Genomic DNA, 19,051 nt, shown 5'->3' with positions numbered 1-19,051 from the left:
AGAACATTACGACTTTTCATTGTGAAATGATCTTTTATTTAGTTTTTTGTTTTATTTTGGATTATGCTATAAAAACAGAAAACTGAAAAGCGAAACAAAACATTTTGATTGTGTCAAAACAACTTTTCAATCAATCCAAAACTTCATTGTTTTTTCAAAATATTCTTCCTCTGAGAATTTCCCAATGTTTGGAAAACTTGAAATCCTTCACGAAACAAGATTTCCATCCTCCATACAACTCTCATGCTGAGTCCCTTTGGAAATCTGGCCCACCAGTGAACTAAATACCATTACTATGCATGAGAGGAACAAGGTGATCTGGTGGGTAAGGCACTCTCAGGACTTATCCTTGGTGCCATAAGTACTCCTTTTCTTTTTGCGGATACAGACTAACACGGCTGCTACTCTGAAACCTTTACACAGAGTTAGCTTCAGGTAACGTGAGTGCTGCCCTTAACCAGACTCCTGTCCGTACTCAAAAATCTCTAGCCTGAGATAAGTGGTGGTTTAAACTCAAGCTAGCTGCTTCCTCAGGGGCGTGGATTGACGCCCGAGTACAGCCGATAATGCAGTGGGGACTCAGGTACTCTGGGCTGCTAATGCAAGAATTCCGTGCTGCTCCAGTGTTTTGCAGTGTGAACACTCTCTCTGAGCTAAGTTAACTTGAGAGGAGTTAAACTCAAAATAACCATGCAGCGAAGACTCAGTGGGTCCTAAATTTAACACAATACTCACGTCAGATATCAGAGTCTCAAATCATTAATATCTGCATAGCCCTTAATGATCTTCTGGGCAGGTACTATAAGGGCACAGAGTACTGTCCTTCATTTTTACCACATAAGGATATAGTCCCATGGTATTGTGCCTTGGCACTCTGCTCAGTACAGCTAACTTGCTCTAAGAGGAAGCACAATTTAGCAGATAGGTTGCTGGACTGGGAGTCCAGCGACATGGGTTCTATTCCTGGATCAGTCACTGACCTGTGCGATCTTAGGCATGTCACTTCCCTTCTCCGTAACTCAGTTTCCCCTCTCATCCTTGATCTAGACTGTAAATTATTCAAGCCAAGCACTGTTTCATACTATGTATTTATACAGCACCTAGCACAATGGGCTCTCTATCTTGGGAACTCCAGACACAAAACCATGAAAATCTGGCAGAAGAATTCTCCCTTCTCTGTGCTAGTCTTTCCCCTTATGCTCTTTGTCTCTCGTCTATTTAGAGTGTAAAATCTTGTACTATTTAAAATAATGAGATTGTGTCTTACAAAGAATTAATATAGCACCTAGTGCTATGGGGCCCTGATCTAAACTGCAGCCTCCATGCACTACTGTAATCTAGATAAAAGACAACAGCAACATATGGTTTAAACCCTTGAATATGCATAAATTTATCCAAAGGGCACTTATCACAACAGCCTATTAAAAATAAAGCACACTAACATGAGCACTGCAGCCTGCCTTAAAAGACCTCTTGGCAAGTTACTTTTACTGGCTGAACAATCAGAAGAAAATGTTTCTGTTTAAATATTTAAAGAAAACGTTTAATGTTTAAACAGAAACAATGTTTTCTTGATTGCTTGAGCCGATATTAAAGGAAGTATTGAAAACAGTCCGTGTTCTCGAACGACAGGGTTTTCACTTACTGTCATCATCATTGTCTAGGTTCCAGTTGCACCCACATTACGCTAGGCTCTTTCCAAACACTTAAGGCACCACATTCCTCACTCCAGAGTTATACAATGCCACTTCGCCAACATCAAGATGGCCAGTACGTAGGTCACAAGAATGGGAGCTAGGAGACATGGGATCTATTCTACTCTAGTCCTCCTTATTCTGAAGGCTGGCATTTATTCCCAGCTCTGTCACTGGGTTACTACCATGTGACCTTGGGCAAGTCCCTTCTCTTCTCCGTGCCAGTTTCCCATTTTCCTCACTATGTGTTTGTGCCGGGCACTGCACAAAGGGACCTGGATCTAAGCTGGACAAAGCTGGACTAAGATGGATCTAAGCTGCACAAAGGGACCTGGTTCTAAGACGTGCCATCTAGACGCTACTATAGGACAAATAACGTGGCAACTTTTAATTAAAAACTGTCCTCTTAAGAAGCAGTTCTCAGTATGACCAAGTGTGGACCTTCGTTCTCCAGTCCTGAGGAAAATGGGATCAGCTTATATTTTACTGGCAAGTCTTACAACTAACGAACCAAGCAAAATTTATCACGGTAACATCCAACCGAAGAGCCTTCTGATCCATCTAATAGTAAGGTCCTAGAACCTGGAACACTGAAAAGAAGGACCTGAAATAAACCCAAGAATCAAGCACCCCGAGACTTTGGGAAGTTCAGACATCATGTGTGGTATGAACTGTACAATTAGAACCGATTTCTGATAATGCTACACCCATAGCACCAGATCTGCAGCTAGTACAAATCATCGTATTTCCACTGAAGTCAGTCAACTACGTTATGCTAATTCATACCAGCAGAGGATCTGGCCCATAAACTCTTACTTGTACCTTAGTACAAGTTATATTATCTGCTACACAATTCTCTCTCGAAGGGCATTGGACATTTCACTGGTCCAAATCTACTTGGCCAGTTGACCAGCCAAATATTGTCAAATAATGTAAAAAATGGTCAAATTTTAAATTTTAAATTTAAATTTTTTTAGCAACAAATAAGTTGCAAGTTCTTAACTTTATTAAGATCTAAAAAGGTAAGTATTTTATAACGTCTAGTCAAATGAACTTTATAAATTCCAACTTTAAAATAAAAAATGCGTAAGTCTTCATATAACCAAATATTTTTCCTCCTTTCCTCTAAATGCTTAAAACTAAAATAAAGGTGGGGTTTTTTTGTAATTTTATGAACCAATATCCAACCCTAGGTGTAATTTGTCCATTTATTATAATAATTAAGCCTACAAATGTATCCTAATTATAAATAATGAATTTAAATTAATAAAATATCACAATAGCCTACAATAAAAAATACAAAATCACAAACTAAATTTTTCCAAACAAAAAAACCTAATGGAGCTCAAAAACTATCTAAAAATCATGTTTAAGAAAATATAAAACCAAAATAAATATAGCAAAAGGTAAGCCTAATTAGTACACAAAATAATACAAATAAGCTATTCCACCCATCACTCCCTGTTTAAAGTCCTTAAAAGTTTTTTTACTAACCCCCAATTCCTAAAGCAAGTTTCGCCATTACAACTGCTATGCACACAATCTCCTAAACACTGGCCCTTCTTTGTCTAATCCTAAAAGGTGTCCTAACCATCCCAGGCAAAAAAAAAGGGGGTGGGGGTACCCAACGGACACAGCCCCTTGATTGGCTCCTGCTAAATCCCAGACACCATCTAAAATAAAACCAAACCAAACAGCAACTCTGGCCTCTCTCAGGTAACTTCTCTTTCCCCCCCCAAAAAACCATTATTACCATCTTTAACACTGTCCAAAAAATGGTCAAACAAGGGAATTTTTCTTTCTAAAAACTCTCTAAAAAACTGTTAAAATAAAAGCCTCCCTTAATATTTTTACTGTTTTTCCTTCTCTTCTTTATCTTTAATGAAAGGTTAAAATAATTTTAATAGTATGTTCACCATAAGATTAAACAAGCTAAAGTCGCTAGATATTAAACCCCAAACCTCCTTTAATGTCTGAGTTATGCTAACACCTTTAGCCCATATATTCCATCTAAATTAATACAACAAGCATTCTTACTGGTATATTTGAGAATTTTTGGCTGTCATCAAATAGGCGGTCAACTAACCAGCTTGCCAAATCTTCTTACACCTGCACATTGTTCCCTATTGGCTCAGCTTTCAAGTGTAGTTTGTAAAATGGCCATCTAATGAGACACTTACATGTGCAAATACATGCCCTAGGTAGCAGAGTGCCATCTGAGACTTAAAATAAGGAATTCTGCTGCCCAATTTTGGACTCTTAAATTTGGAAAGTCATTGGAAATTATTAAGCACCAGTGAAAATTCTTTAGAAAACGTTACACGGATGGATGCACCAGAAAACACTGCGGCAAAAGAGGAAGCCTCAGCCTGGGGATGCCATGTGCAGACAGCCAGTTCCTAGAAAGTGCTAAGTTCCCTCAACTCCCTTTGATTACTTCAGCCCCGTAAATAGCTCCAAGTTATTACTCAGATTCAGTTGCATTCCTGCATAGCCCCACTGAACAGAGCTGTGAGAAATGAATCGTTGCAAACTAAGATGACGGGAGCATCCCTTTAACAAGGATACATTCACCAAAGCATGACTGGGGAACTGGGACAAGAGCTGCTTTAAATTAGAAAACCCCAGATGTATTCCTCTTACCCATCCCGACCATTTCAGAGGGAGTTAGAGCACTTATCGCCCCGTAGGACTGGGACCTAGGAAGACCAGCATAGCACATTTGGCTCTTGGAGAATGGAGGAGAGTTTTGTCTGGCCTGGTGATGCACAGACAAGTCTCACTGAAGCCAATGGGAGCTACCCACATACATCCGAGAGAAGATCTGGAGCGTTTAATCTGAATTATTGAAAACATGCCACCCTCTCACTCTGGTCAGGGAAGAAAGTGATCTCTTGCTATCAGCATTGCCTAGACCCAAAGAAGAAGGAGATTCTATTGCCACATTCCCTCTGAAGAGGAGCCCTGGAGATATGTAAGGTGTTGGGAGAGGAAGGAATCTGAGAAGGTCACATTCATGAGATGCTACAGGAGTAAACAAGGACTCAACCCCTCCCCAAGAGTCAGCTCTGCTGATATCACAATTCTTCCTTGATTGCTATATAAGGACAACAGCCGCTCTAGATGGTCTAAATTAAGAAAACACGAAGATGCATTTATACTCATGTTCTCATCACAAACACATGATGCAAATTTCCCAAAGTACAGTAAAGCAGTTTATTAGCAAGTGTCTCATTGAATTAAGTTTACTCTTATTGTATTAGGGAACTTTCATACCACATTAAACCGCAACACAATAGGGTGTTTGCTAACACAAAGAATAGAATTACTAACTCCCTCTCAGAAATTCACTTAGACGTGACGCACAAAGCCCCACAGCAGAAAGAGCAGGGGAAATTCTCAGTAATACAGAGATTAAATGCAATAGTAGGGCCTTGTAAAGTTCCTCCTGCACAAGGGTGAATTTCACCAATAGGGAATACATTAATTTCCACCAAGCTCATTCTTCCGCACCAAGAAGTTGAGCGAAGAATGACACACTAAACAAGCCAGTGTCCCTACATGGCTACAATACAAACATTCATCCAATCCCCCCCATTGAACCACTATTCTCACGTATCCGATTTGTGTTGAATTTGAAAGAATCAATGCACAGCCAACCAAGCGCAGAATTTGGCCTACTGAGAGGAAGACTATAATTCCTTCCATTTAAAAGGGATTCTTGTTTATGAAGGTGAAAATCAAATGAACACCCGGAGGGCCAAAAGAGAAGATTATTGTCCATCTGTTAACTATTTTACTGATGGCCACCATTATAGCGAATGGAACAGCTACATTCTCTTCACAGAGGCAGGTTTTTTCCCTCCCGTTGCACTTGCCTATCACTTATTTTGGCCAGCTTACTGATGAACTTTGATAAATGAAGTACAGTTCATCCATCTCCTAGCGTAGCACTTAGATGATGAATGGAGTACATTTGGAAAGGAGACCGAGGAAAAACATAAAATTGATATCGTAGAAAAAGAAGAAAACTGAGCGCTGGCAACAGCTGCAAAGTTTAATAAGGAAAGATTGATGCACAAAACATTAGCTGAACAAAGACAGACGTTGAACAGCCAAGAAACAGCAAATTCTGATTTCAAGAGCCATTCTGTAACTATGGGGCAATTTGAGAAACACCAAAGTCATTTAGGACTTTCGGCGGGACTTGAGCTCCTAAACCCTTTTGATGCTTTTGAAAATCTCACACTAAATGCCCATCACGCTGGCTTCAGAAGTTTTATTATGGGTGGCTCCACAATTGTAGACATGGAAACAAATGACAGCTAAAAATTAGAGGGTGAAATTCACACTCACTTTTTATTTTGCAGGTGGCAATAAACCCTAGCTATACTGCGACACAGTTGACGACTGATGATGCATAAGGAGGGAAGACCCCATCAACTTCTCAGATCCCAGAATGAGCTTGCAGGGCTGGTAAACTAGAAATTTATCAATTGAGCAAATTTAATCTGGGGTCATGGAGACAATCTACGTAGAACCCTCTGCTAAGCTATTTTTGCAGTCACATTTCAGAACGATGATGATGATTTGAACTGCGGTAATACCTAGAAGAGTCCATTGTGCCAGGTGCTGTACAAAACACAGAACGAAAAGAGACTCTCCCTGTCTCAAAGAATTTAGAGTGTAAGAAAGAATGCAAACATGCTTTTATGTGAGTGCTCTAACATTTGTAATACCCAGATTTCCAAAGGCAACCAACTTGCCATTGAATGCCACTGGGAGTTGGGAACCTCGCTGTGCTTTTTGCCATTGAAAATCTCCCCCATTTGTATTTTTGATGCAAAATTTGCTGATTTGCCATACAACTTTTTTGTTCGTTTAAACACACAACTCCCCTCCAGGCCATTTCAAAGCCAGATATTTTGCTTCTCATGAAGTAGTCAGTTCACAATGAAGCACAGGAAAGTCGGACTATTCACTAGTTTCCCTAATAAGAAAATTATTTTTTCACCCTTTGAATTAAACAGTGATTTTTTTTTTTTTTACAATAAAGAGATTTTTCACTCAAAACAGGACTATCAAGTAAAAATATGCCAGTCACTCAAAATATTCCTAACACTCAGCAAAACCACAGAAAGTCTGCTCATTTTAAAAAAAAGGTTTATGTAAATTCAAACTACAGCTCAAAAAAACTTAAAATGTTTTTACTAGGGAATTTGTTCACCCTCTAATGATATCCATCAGTCCAGGTACCCTTTACAACTCTAACCACCATAGCATCCAAGCACTGTGAATCCCAGAGGTTTGTTAGCACTGATGGCTTACGCTCAGATTTCCTCGCCATTCTCTTGGTCTGGAGTCATATTGTGCTTGGCAGTAATTAGCAGTGAACAGGAATACCTGCTTGTGATCTATCTACAGTAACCTTACTGATTCACTCCACCATGACTCCTTCCTCCAATCTAAGCTCATTTATGGATTCTGCATCCTCAGCAGAACCTCCCACCGACTTCCAGAGAGCAAAGGTAGTTTATGCCAATGCTGGTGAATGCAGTAATTTGCCCAGGGGCCACTTGGGATGAGGCAAATCACAGCATTGACTCTCCACCACTGCAAAGCTTGCCTCACAAGAAGTTGAGCCTCGACTGGGGATAGCTCAGTGGTTTGAGCCTTGGCCTGCTAAACCCAGGGTTGTGAGTTCAATCCTTGAGGGGGCCATTTAGGGATCTGGGGCAAAAACTGGGGATTGGTCCTGCTTTGAGCAGCGGGTTGGACTAGATGACCTCCTGAGGTCCCTTCCAACCCTGATATTCTATGATTCTATGATCATATGTGGGTCTCCTTTATACATTACCAAGAACAAAGTAATGTTCTGCCTCTTGATTAAATAAGAGCATGAAAACAGCCATACTGGGCCAGACCAAAGGTCCATCTAGCCCAGCATCCTCTCTTCTGACAGTGGCCAATGCCAGGTGCTTCAGAGGAAATTAACAGAACAGGTAATCATCAAGTGATCCATGCCCTGTCACCAATTTCCAGCTTCTGGCAAACAGAGGCTAGGGACACCATCCCTGCCCATCCTGGCTAATAGCCATTGATGGACCTATCCTCTATGAACTTACCTAGTTCTTTTTTGAACTGTTATCGTCTTGGCCTTCACAACATCCTCTGGCAGAGAGTTCCACAGGCTGACTGCGTGTTGTGTGAAAAAATACTTCCTTGTGTTTGTTTTAAACCGGCTGCCTTTTCATTTCATTTGGTGGCCCCTAGTTTTTGTGTTATGAGAAGGAGTAAACAACACTTCCTTATTTACTTTCTCACCAGTAATGATTTTATAGACCTCTATCATATCCCCTCTTAGTCGTCTCTTTTCCAAGCTGAAAAGTCCCAATCTTATCAATCTCTCCTCATATGGCAGCCACTCGATATCCCTAATCATTTTTGTTGCCCTTTTCTGAACCTTTTCCAAGTCTAATATATCTTTTTTGAGATGGGGCGACCACATCTGCATGCAATATTCAAGATGTGGGCATACCATGGATTTATATAGAGGCAACATGATATTTTCTGTCTTCTTATCTATCCCTTTCTTAATGATTCCCCACATTCTGTTTCCTTTTTTGACTGCCGCTGCACACTGAGTGGATGTTTTCAGAAAACTATCCACAATGACTCCAAGATCTCTTTCTTGAGTGGTAACCGCTAACTTAGACCCCATCATTTTATATGTATAGTTGGGATTATGTCTTCCAATGTGCATTTCTTTGCATTTATCAACACTGATGAAATGATGAAATCCCATAATCAAGACAATTCTCTAGCATAGCTGCAAGGTGAAGACATAATTTATCCACCCACCTGAACTCCACTGTATACAACAGAGTGTTTTCTTTAATGTTTCTGTTTCTCTAACCCAGATTTTCCAGATGGGTTAACTGAGACATCAAGAGGACATGTGCTAAGTCACACAGTGAACAAGTGGCTTAAAATGAAATAAAACAAAATCTTTGAGCACTCTCCCCGCCCAAGATCACAGCCTTTAGTCCAAGTTCTTCACAAAGCAGCCACTTCATGTCACTGAATTCACTGTGCAATGCCAACACAAAAATTCAGTTTTATTGGTTAAAACCTGAAATAAGAAGCCTTTGAACCTATCATCATAATCAACAACCTAGGAATAAATCTAGGGTCTTGTCTCTGAATCATAAGGTCCAGTCGACATATCTGTCTCTCTCTCTCTCGCACACCCATTTTTAATTATCAGCGTCTCTGTTTAACTTATTATTCATAATATTAGGACAGCACGTCGCGGTCTCAACTGAGACAAAAGCGCCATTGCACTAGGCACCGTACAAACACATTATCTGCGACAGTTCTCAGCCCCAAAATATTTACAATTTAAACAGACATTACAGAATCAATGGACTATTATCCCCAGTGTACAGAAGGGGGAAACTGATGCAGAGAGCTTAAGTGATTTACCCAAAGTCACACACAGAATCTGTGGCACAGCCAGGAATTAACCCCAGCTCTCCTGCGTCCTGGTCCAATGCCTTAACCACAAGGCCACCCTGTGTCTCTCTAAGATAGTAAAGCTTTGGGTTTTAGGGAAAATCTTCCTCATGTCAGACCTCCTCTCTTCTAGCTCCATTTTCTAAATTAAATTCTCCAGATGTCTAGGATATATCGATAAGCCATGTTTGTCAGGCACTCTCAGCAGTATTTAGGATCTTATCAAACGTAAGAAATCAAAACAGCTAAGAGAATCTCTCTCACAAATAAGCTCCTAATTCAGTTCAAGCCTCCAACCTAAGTATTTTAATCCCAGTGGCAGAAATCTTGAACATGCTTATAAAGGCCATCAATTGTTATATCGCACACTGTACCTTGTTCTCAGATTCCCCGGCTGAGGCAGTCCATCATAGACTGATAATACATCAAAATCTTCCTCTAAGGCGAAGGACTGGAACACAAGCTGTATTCTGTTCTGCTCCTCAGCCGTGATTGTCCACGTGCAGTTTGCATAATTTGGATATCCGTACGGAAATCCTGGACTTTGTATCGTCCCGTTTGGGCCTTGAAAGACGTAGCTGCAGTTCTGGGCTGGCGAGAGAGAAGACAAACAGGTTATTGTAGCAGACTTTATAATTCTACACCAACATCACCGCTGATACGGATCTCCTCCGAGCAGAGCCAACATGGAGGTTGTTCATTTTCAAACACTTGCTGGAGAATGATTTTTGTTCAGGTTGGAAATACCCTTGCACCATTAGAGCTGCACTCATCACATACAGACCATAAAACAAGCCTGAGTCATCACGAGGCAGACTGGCTTTGCACTCGTTGAGGCCTGGGCGACACTTAAATTTAGCTCGAGCTAGCTACGTCATTCAGGGGGAGAAAAATTCACATTCTTGAGTGCCATAGTTAAGTCAGCGTAACCTCTCCGGACAGACGGGGGGTAGCTCAACAGAAGAATGTTTCTATCGACCTAGCTACTATCACTGCAGCACTGCAGGGCGTGAGTGGGTGGAGGGGCGGGGGTGATTACCTAGATCAACGGAAAAAATCCTTCAGTTGACGTCTGAAGTGTCTACACGACAGTACTTCAGTGGCACAGCTGCAGTGACTGTAGTGTAGACATGCCCTTAGAGTAGGCCAGGTATACAGGCGATTGCCAAAGCAGGCTATTTGATTATTAGTATCATTACATTAATGCCTAGAAGCCTCGACCAATGTAGGAGGAAACAAAGGTTGAGAGACATGGAAATTCTCCTTAGTCTACTTCACTTTCCCTTTGGTGTTATTTTAAACCTTGCAGACTATATTATCGAACGCTCAAGCTTTGTGAAACACGGGACTTGTAATCACTGTAATGCTAGTTTGAGGTAGAACTCGAGTTTGGTCCCTGCTCCTGTCCACACACACACAAGTCTCCAACACTTTGAACTGAAGCTAGCTGGCCCATCCGTGGCACAGGCTGATGCTCCAGTGTAGCTGATGCTCCAGCTAGCAATGCAGTGGGATGCAGCAGCTTGATTTGCAACTCATCAACTGCTCGTCTGATCACTCTGCGTAGCTCTGGCAATACTCCGTAGTGCAGTCAGCCTTACTAAAGCTAACCGCTGCAGTGAAGACAAGCCTGGGGAGGCAAATTCACCCCTTGCTATGAAGAGGTACAACTCCTGCTGGCATTAGTGGAATTGCTCCTGTTTACATCAGAGCTGAATTCCAGCCTCACCATTTGCTGGGGTTGCCAACCCTCCTGGTTTTGCCAGGAGTCTCCCAGAATCACGCTCTATCTCCCGGAGATAACGCAGCCAAACCGGGAGATTTTGAGCCCTAAAAGTCTGGCAGTGCAGATACCTGCCTTGGCTCCAAGCTGCTCCCGGAAGCTGCCAGCACGTCCCTTTGGCTCTCGGGGGTGGGGGTAGGGGGTCTCTGCACACTGCCCCGCCCCGAGTACCGACACCGCAGCTCCCATTGGAACTGCGGCCAATGGGAGCAGCGGGGGCGGTGCCTGGGGCCAGCACACGGAGACCCCCTGACCTCCCCGCCTATGAGCCACTGCCAGAGGGATGCGCCGGTCGCTTTCCGGAGACACCTGAGGTAAGCACCCCCCACCCCATGTCGTACCCCTCACCTCCTGCCCTCCCAGAGCCAACACCCTACACCCTCTCCTGCACCCCAACCTCCTGCCCCAGCCTGGTGAAAGTGAGCGAGGGTGGGGGAAAGCGAACGATGGAGGGAGGAAGGATGGAGTGCGCGGGGGCGGGGCAAGGGAGTTTGGGTTTGTGCGATGAGGCAGTTGGCAGCCCTACCGTTTGCAGGGAAATGCAGTGCAAAACAAAAACTGTGCTACCTTGTTATCCTGTGATCAAGCTGATCACTGTTGAGATTCCTGAGCTCTACAAAACAAGTCTGGCTTCTTTCATCGATGCTGGTTTGTTTGCCCTTATTTATGCTGGTTACTGAGGATTTCAATCTGAAATAGTTCAGACTGGAAATCATGGCTTTGATTTCTCCTTGCTGTTTTCCAAATCAGTAAAGTTATTAGCACTTCTGAGTGCCAACCAGCCACAGGTAAAGAATGATAGTAGCATTCATTAAAGCCAGTTACAATTCAATTGGCCTAGCCTTGGAACCCAGACACTTAGTAGAACCTGTTCTGTCCCTGCAAGATAGAGTTCGTATTTTTATGGAACTGCAGCAGTCAATCAGATTTACCCGAAGGGGAATATTTTTGTACATGGCCTATCTTACGAATAAGAGTGAGGATAGCCCTATAATCCAGAGCGGTGGAGTAAATCTGACCCATTCATAAAAAACTCATTAACAAAGATAAATAACAAAACTTTGCATTTGTACAGCACCTAGCATTTGTGGCTAGGTTTGCTTTGCAAATACCAATCACAGAGCACATGTGCAACCCCTGTGAGCAAAATTCATCCCCATGCACTGTTAAATTGCACTTGTCTGTGGACTTGGCTTATGTGATGCATAAACCTGGTGCTGGTATTCTGGGCAGGGGCGAATACCTGTGATCCTTGGAAAAGCAGGCGAGATTAATCCATTTTACAAATTGCAAACTGAGCACAAGTCCACAGTGGGAGATCCATAAGCTGCCCTGACTCTCAGTTCCCCTGCCTAGCCGCTAGATCATATTCCCTTTCCTTCACAGAGGCGGTTATTCAGCAGGCGAAGTGTGGGTACATAATTTTCTCTACAGAACACTTTTAATTTTAATCATGAGTAAATGCCATCTGAATGATTTGGGAAAATTGGTCAATTAAAAAGGCCGTAGCAATGTAATTGTTGCAGGTATAAAACCTGTTGATGCTACGAGCTATCATGTTAACGAAGCATATTCAAGGTCAGAGATTCTGTGTTCCAAATATTCCAGAAGGTCATTGGAAGGACAAACAAGATTTAATCAATCTGGTTATGCCAGTGTGGCCCTAGCTCAGAGATTAAAATCAAGAACAAACAACAATGGCTACAAAAATCTACATCCTCCCAAACTTATAGTAGCTGAAGAAACACAATAAACGACAACAGAAAAAGCTGATACGGTTCTATAACAAACTAATCTACTGAAATAATTCCACATTCATGATTCCGACCCAAGATGAGCTTCTGCTTCTTATGGACACAGCTAACAGAAAATTGCTTATTGGACGCAAAAATTAATTTCTCAAGAACTGACAATCTACAAGGCAATACACCTTCATCAGAAACAGCCAGGAACTTTGTTTAGGTTGGAAACTGATGAGAACAGCTGGCAGACATGGGAATAGATCAAGGAACCACAAGAGGTTTTGCTCATACCCAATAATCTGTCTTAAGTCTGAGTTAGTTCATTTTGGGTTTGATCACCAAGACTTGATCTAAAGTCTATGTTACAAGACTATCAAATGTTGCATTTCTCCTTTGAAGACTCATGGTTACAATTCTCTTTGTCCCTTTGGCCCCAGGGCATCAATAAATACAGAGGAACGCATGTTTTAGTGAAACCCACACTAATGCTTTCAGAGCCCTCAGGGCTGTGTTGTCAACGGGCCTTCTTGAGTGTACCTGCCAGTGCTGTACTCAAGAAGAAATCCAAACTTGAGCCCTCGGGGGAAACAGGAGCACATGTCCCGTGCAAGGGCAAAGGAAAGTCCCTGAACTCAGGGAAAGTCAGGGGCTTCTCCCGCCTAGAGCTCCCCGGGGTGCTGGTGCACATCACCCCAAAAACAGTGCAGAGCTGGCAAGGCATGACATGGGGAGCATGAGAAAGGATGGTGCAAGTCAACAGGCTCCCGCTGGTCTGCATAGTCCCACTATGCACTGGGAAAGCTTGAGATGGGGGGTGCACCCAGCCCTTCTCAGGGCACTGTCTACATGACACAATCTAGCCAACCCCACCACCACAATTAAAAATGATAAAAAATAAGATGTTAGAGGCTCTCCCCCCATTTTTCAGGTTACAAATCCTTAAAATCAGGTGATCATACGTTGAAGTAGGCTTAGCCATGACGTCTCTTGTACAATGTGCCAGCTACCAGGATGAACTTGATGGCATGTGTGGGCTCCCCAGTGCCCCCTGCTAGATGGCATTGCAATCACTTAACTCTTGTGACACAGGTACCCTACACTTAACAGATCTGCCAGTCGCTAAACCCAGATCAAGTCTGTGCTTTTGGAGAAAGAGGGTCTGAGGTCTGTCCCCTCTCTCACTAGGAAGTACAGCACAGTGATAACCATGAAGACTTGGGCAAAAGCCACGTTTTATAACAATACTGTGGCGTGCACAGTAACCGATTTCATTGTACTCTGCATACGGGACCAGCCCTTAGCAACTGCAGCGTCCTGAATCTGGGCTAGATCTACGCTGTCCAGGTTTTGTAACATCCGGACTCTGCTTGCAAAATACACTATGGCCCGAGCCGCTATTTGATCAGACCCTCTCCCTAACCCTGCGCACAGCCACGTAAAACACAACGGTCACCTGTTAACCCGGTTGCTTGCATTTTCCTTAATGTAGCAAACATCGCTGCAGCCTTTGCTAGGGAGAGTCCCATGCAACAAGAAAGGAGCTCTGAATGGAGAGCAATATTTCAGTGATGGTTCTGACTTGCTTTCCCCAGCCCAGAGGTTCTAAATGAGACTTCACTCCTCTCCCCACAATACACATGGGAACGTAGGAAGTGCCAGAGTGGATCTGACCAGTGGCCCATCCAGGCCTATACCCTGCCTCTGACAGTGGTCAGTGTCAGATGATTCAGAGAAAGATGCAAGAAACCCTGCAGATATTGAGCAGCCTGTACCAGGAAATTTCCTCCTGACCCCCATTAGTCAGAGGTTGGTTTAAGCTCTGAAACAGGAAGGATTAAAACTTTTCCAAAATTGTTGTATTTTGGGGCGAGGAGGGTAGTATTTTTAAAGCACTTCCTCTTACATGTTGTCACTCCTAAGTCAAGAGCCACAAGAGTGAATGAAAAAGGGTAAATAGATAAAGCTAACAGATTGGATGTCATCTGCCAGCCAGCCCTATGTGGCAGCAGTGTAAATATTTATGGCAGTGTAAATATTCATTTCCAACTTCTAATACTACAGCTCATGGACTAGAGCTTCATGATAGCACTGCAGCTGCAGGAATCACATCAGCATACACATATTCGGATGGACATGACCGGTTTTGTGATGGAGGTAAACAAGAAAAGAGCCGCTTCCACTCATGTTCTTGACAATGGCAGCTGGCATTGGAATTCTGGAAAGTGTTCTATTAGAAGGATAATGACAGAGTTAAAACATGCATCCTATTAACGGAATGTATTTAATTTTATTGTGGTAGCACCAATGGACAAGGAGCAGGACCACATTGTGCTAGGCTCTATATAATGAAAAGATAGAGTCTAATCTCTTTGGGGCAAGGACTAAGTAAAAAATTAAGTGTAGTTGGCAGGATTCATACCTGTGCAGGGAAACCTCAATCAGTATTAGTACCCTCAGCTGAAATTGAAAGACTCTGAAAAGTCTCCTTTACTCATCACCATTTACTTCTTGCCTATTTTATCCACTACACTGAGCTGAACAATGTAAACAGAGCAGTCAGTTTCATGGTCTGGCTCTTGTGCACCTGCAAAATGATGCCACGACTGGGTTACAAACAAACATGGGCCTGAGTCTGTGATGTCTCATCATAAGGGAGCGGCTCCCTCGACTCCAACATGGCTGAAAAAGCAGCATGTTTTAAGTCAATAAAAAGAAATACTGCATAAAAATCACTCTCACACGCACACACCCACCCACTCCGTCTATGGAACTGACTCCACAAGTTAACACTGGAGCCAAAGAGCTTAGCAGGTTTCAAAATATGACTGGCCATTTAAATGGACAGTGAACAGCCAGAGTTACATTAGACAGAATTATTTTTTTTAAATGATAAGACCCAAGCTTTAGGGCATAAACCAAACTCTAACAGGATTTAGGAGGTAACTTCCCCATAAGCAAATGATTCCATAACTGCATCTTCCTCTGAAGTATCTGGTACCAACTACTGTTGGAGACAGTATTCTGGACTAGATGGACGGCAGGTCTGACCCATTAGGTTCCCATGCTCTGAACCGTGTTAACAACATTCAAACTAAGGGTTGCAGAATTATCGTCATTGCAGAAGGTTTCAACTGAAAACAAATGAACAAATCATTTAATCACATTTAAAAATGAAAAGAGCCAGAGAGAAGTTAAGATTTTTAGTTGACTTTAATTTTTTTAAACAAACACAGAGGGGCAAACCCAGCTGGAAACCCCTTTTCAGTAAACTTGACTCTTCAGCATATGGTTTCCCCTCCATCCCATCTTAGCGTTTAGGCAGCATAGCAGAGTCAGACAACCTACATGTCCCAACACGGTCGTTACAAATGTTCTCCTAGCTGTCAGATCAAACTAAATCACAGACACAGCCGACACCTGACATTGCCAGTTCATGAAGTACAAAATGCAATTTCCAACATTTTATTGTCTTCTGGCCTCTTCTTAGGGCTTAAATTTACTGGGCTAGATCCTCAGTCAGTGTGAATCAACGTAACTATTAACTATGCTGATTTAGACTAGCCAAGGATCTGGCCCACTATATGGCAGAAGGGGGAAAGCAAAATTTATTTCTGCAGTTTCTCATAACACAAGCTGAGGCACTTAATGTCTCAGCAGAAACAAAAACTAATTTAGCAACACTGAAATATGGCAACAGCACAATTTTAAAAAGGACAAAAATCAAATCATATGCATTGCCTCTCAGCAATATAATCTAGGGAGGATACATAGCCATCTTTTCTCCTTATTGCAGTAGACGTTTAATGTTTTGATTTTCCTTAGCTATTGTTATTTACACTCGTATGTTTTTCTCTGGTATTGTTCTTTACTAGTCAATAAAATGTGTGAGCTTCAAACAAGACACTAGAGTAAAACTAAAGCCACTACTCTGCACACTTTACTTTCACACATATATGTTCCACTCGGACACACAAAGAAGGGAAAGATTCTGCCAGCACTGAAACAATAACTTACTTACTAGATCACCTCATGTTACTACTCACAGTCACTCACACGCAGGTTTTGAAGGATCAGGGTCTTCTAAAGTAACTCAAAACTCTTGTAAAACAAGTAAATACTAAAAGCAGGTAAAATTTTCCCAAGCTGGCTTTTTTCACAGATTCTTGGTTTGAACAGTTAATCAGTAATTAATTTTTCTTATACATAACACATTGGAATCAATATATACATATACCTAAATAGAAAGCTAGCTTACTGGTGTGTCTATGACTTTTGCCAACATGTATTCACACACAGAGCACATATACACATTTAAGTCTCTTTTCAGTAAACTTTCAACTTGCCGTAGCCCTTAACTTAGTTTACAGCCTCAAAAGCAAAGCCTGGTAATAAATAATGCAGAGAGATTCCATTTACAATAGAACCGTTAAAGTCCAGCAGCACCGAGGAGAACATGTACTAAAGGGCAGACTGCCATCTCCGATGCTCGGCGCCCGCCCGTCTCTGCGTCGGGAGAAGACTGCAAGCACAGGAAGCACACGGCTTTGCCTGCATCCTGGAGGAGGCACTCCAGTGCCTGCCCCAAAGGAACTGAGAACGTAGCACCCGTGGCAGTGAGGGTTTTCAGACTAGCACCATGATGCAGCACTATTGTAAATCGAACCGGCTCTCCCAGATGTTAACTGAGCTCTCGGGGGGAACTCTGGAGACAGGCATTACTTCCCATCCACCCCGTCCGTCTTTCACTCACATTCAGCATCATTGCACGCTGTCTCACGTAGCGCTGCCTGGACCTTGAGAATGGAACCCATGTTCTTAGAGACTGGCTACTATCTGGGAGACCTGTCCCATATGAACACTGATGCAATAGTCAGATGAAGCATTCAGTTCTGAGGACTTCCCAAGTAGAAATGCAGGGCACAGGAGATGAAAAGATAAAGGGGCAATAATTTGCCATTGGTTGATAAAGATGGATGAATGAGGGGTTTATGCAAAATAAGATCTCTCCCTTGCACCAGAAGCTGGGAATGGGTGACAGGGGATGGATCACTTGGTGATTACCCATGATTCCTTCTGGGGCACCTGGCATTGGCCACTGTTGGAAGACAGCATACTGGGCTAGATGGACCTTTGGTCTGACCCAGTATAGACCCTCTTCTGTTCTTATGTACCACATCTTCAGCCACAGCTGAAACCAAATTATTTCACTGAGGTTGATAAGAGTTTGGATTTTTCTTCCTCTGTAAGTGCCTCTGATTGTTGCGAATTAAGAAGCACACGTGCCAGAACACCTGATCACAACCATTAGAACAGTTTACACATGAACGAAGGGGATCCTCCATCAGATGGAATCTTTAAGTCCCTTCTGGCCTGATAATCTATGGATAGATTTTAGATTTCATCTGTCTGACATCCTCTATGACATGGACCAGAGAGCTTCCCTGAATTAATTCCTGTTTGACTACAACAGAACTTTTAGAACATCGTCCAAACTTGATTTAAAAATTACCAATGATGGATAGTCCCCCACAATCCTTGGTAAATTGTTCCAATGATTAATTACCCACACTGTTAAAAAACTGCACCTTTGTTTTCAGTCTAAATTAGCCTAGCCATGGGAACTTGCTTAAATAAGACAAACACAAGTCCCGACAGAGGTTCAAGGGAGGGAGCCTGCAGAGATGGTGGGGGAGGGGATGTAGAGGTTGGCCAACGAGAATGGTCCAGATATGGAACACATGGAGTCGGCCGGATAGAAGGTATCAAGTCAAGAGTTGGAAAGGGAGAGAGAGAGATGCAACTACTCAGACTGTAAGCTCTCTGGTGCACAAACTATTTTTCTGTTCTGAATTTGTACAGCACCTAGCACAATGGGGTCGGGCCCATGACTGGGGCTCCTGGGTGCTACTGCAATACAAATCATAATAACGAATGGGGAAAACATAACGAGTTAGAGCAGGCGGGAGCAGAGATGTAGGCAGGGCTGAGATTATGCAAGGCCTTGTACACAAGGAGGAGGAACTTGAATGTTCCATCTCTACTCATCCAGACCATATCTACTCTAGTGACCAAGAAGCGAATGGCTCCTCTGCTCATTCGCAATCCCCCAAGCCAACACAATGCGGCTGTGGGTTAACTCTGCACACTCAAGTGTGTCCCTGACTGCGGATATACTAAAACAACCAGGATTCTTATTTAAGCCACTTTATTTATTTATTTATTTTAAATAAAGGTCACTCCAAAAGCCCTGCCTCGAGAGAAGTCGGTTTGGTTTGATGGTGTCACCCGCTGCGACTGCTGCCCCATAGCTGCACAGC

The 19,051-nt window shown here is 42.7% G+C and overlaps 1 protein-coding gene across 2 annotated transcripts in view; it reads right to left on the bottom strand.

Moving 5' to 3' along the window:
* Positions 1-19,051, bottom strand: part of CSMD2 (CUB and Sushi multiple domains 2) — a 563,293-nt gene that overhangs the window by 479,730 nt on the left and 64,512 nt on the right. For both annotated transcript variants that reach the window (XM_037881906.2, XM_043532277.1), the window contains one exon: positions 9,584-9,800. In XM_037881906.2, the coding sequence (XP_037737834.2) occupies positions 9,584-9,800 (217 nt within the window). The remainder of the gene's footprint in view (positions 1-9,583; positions 9,801-19,051) is intronic.

This window comes from Chelonia mydas, chromosome 19 (assembly GCF_015237465.2).
Source record: "Chelonia mydas isolate rCheMyd1 chromosome 19, rCheMyd1.pri.v2, whole genome shotgun sequence".
NCBI lineage: Eukaryota > Metazoa > Chordata > Testudines > Cheloniidae > Chelonia > Chelonia mydas.
This window is presented reverse-complemented; position numbering and strand designations above follow the sequence as displayed.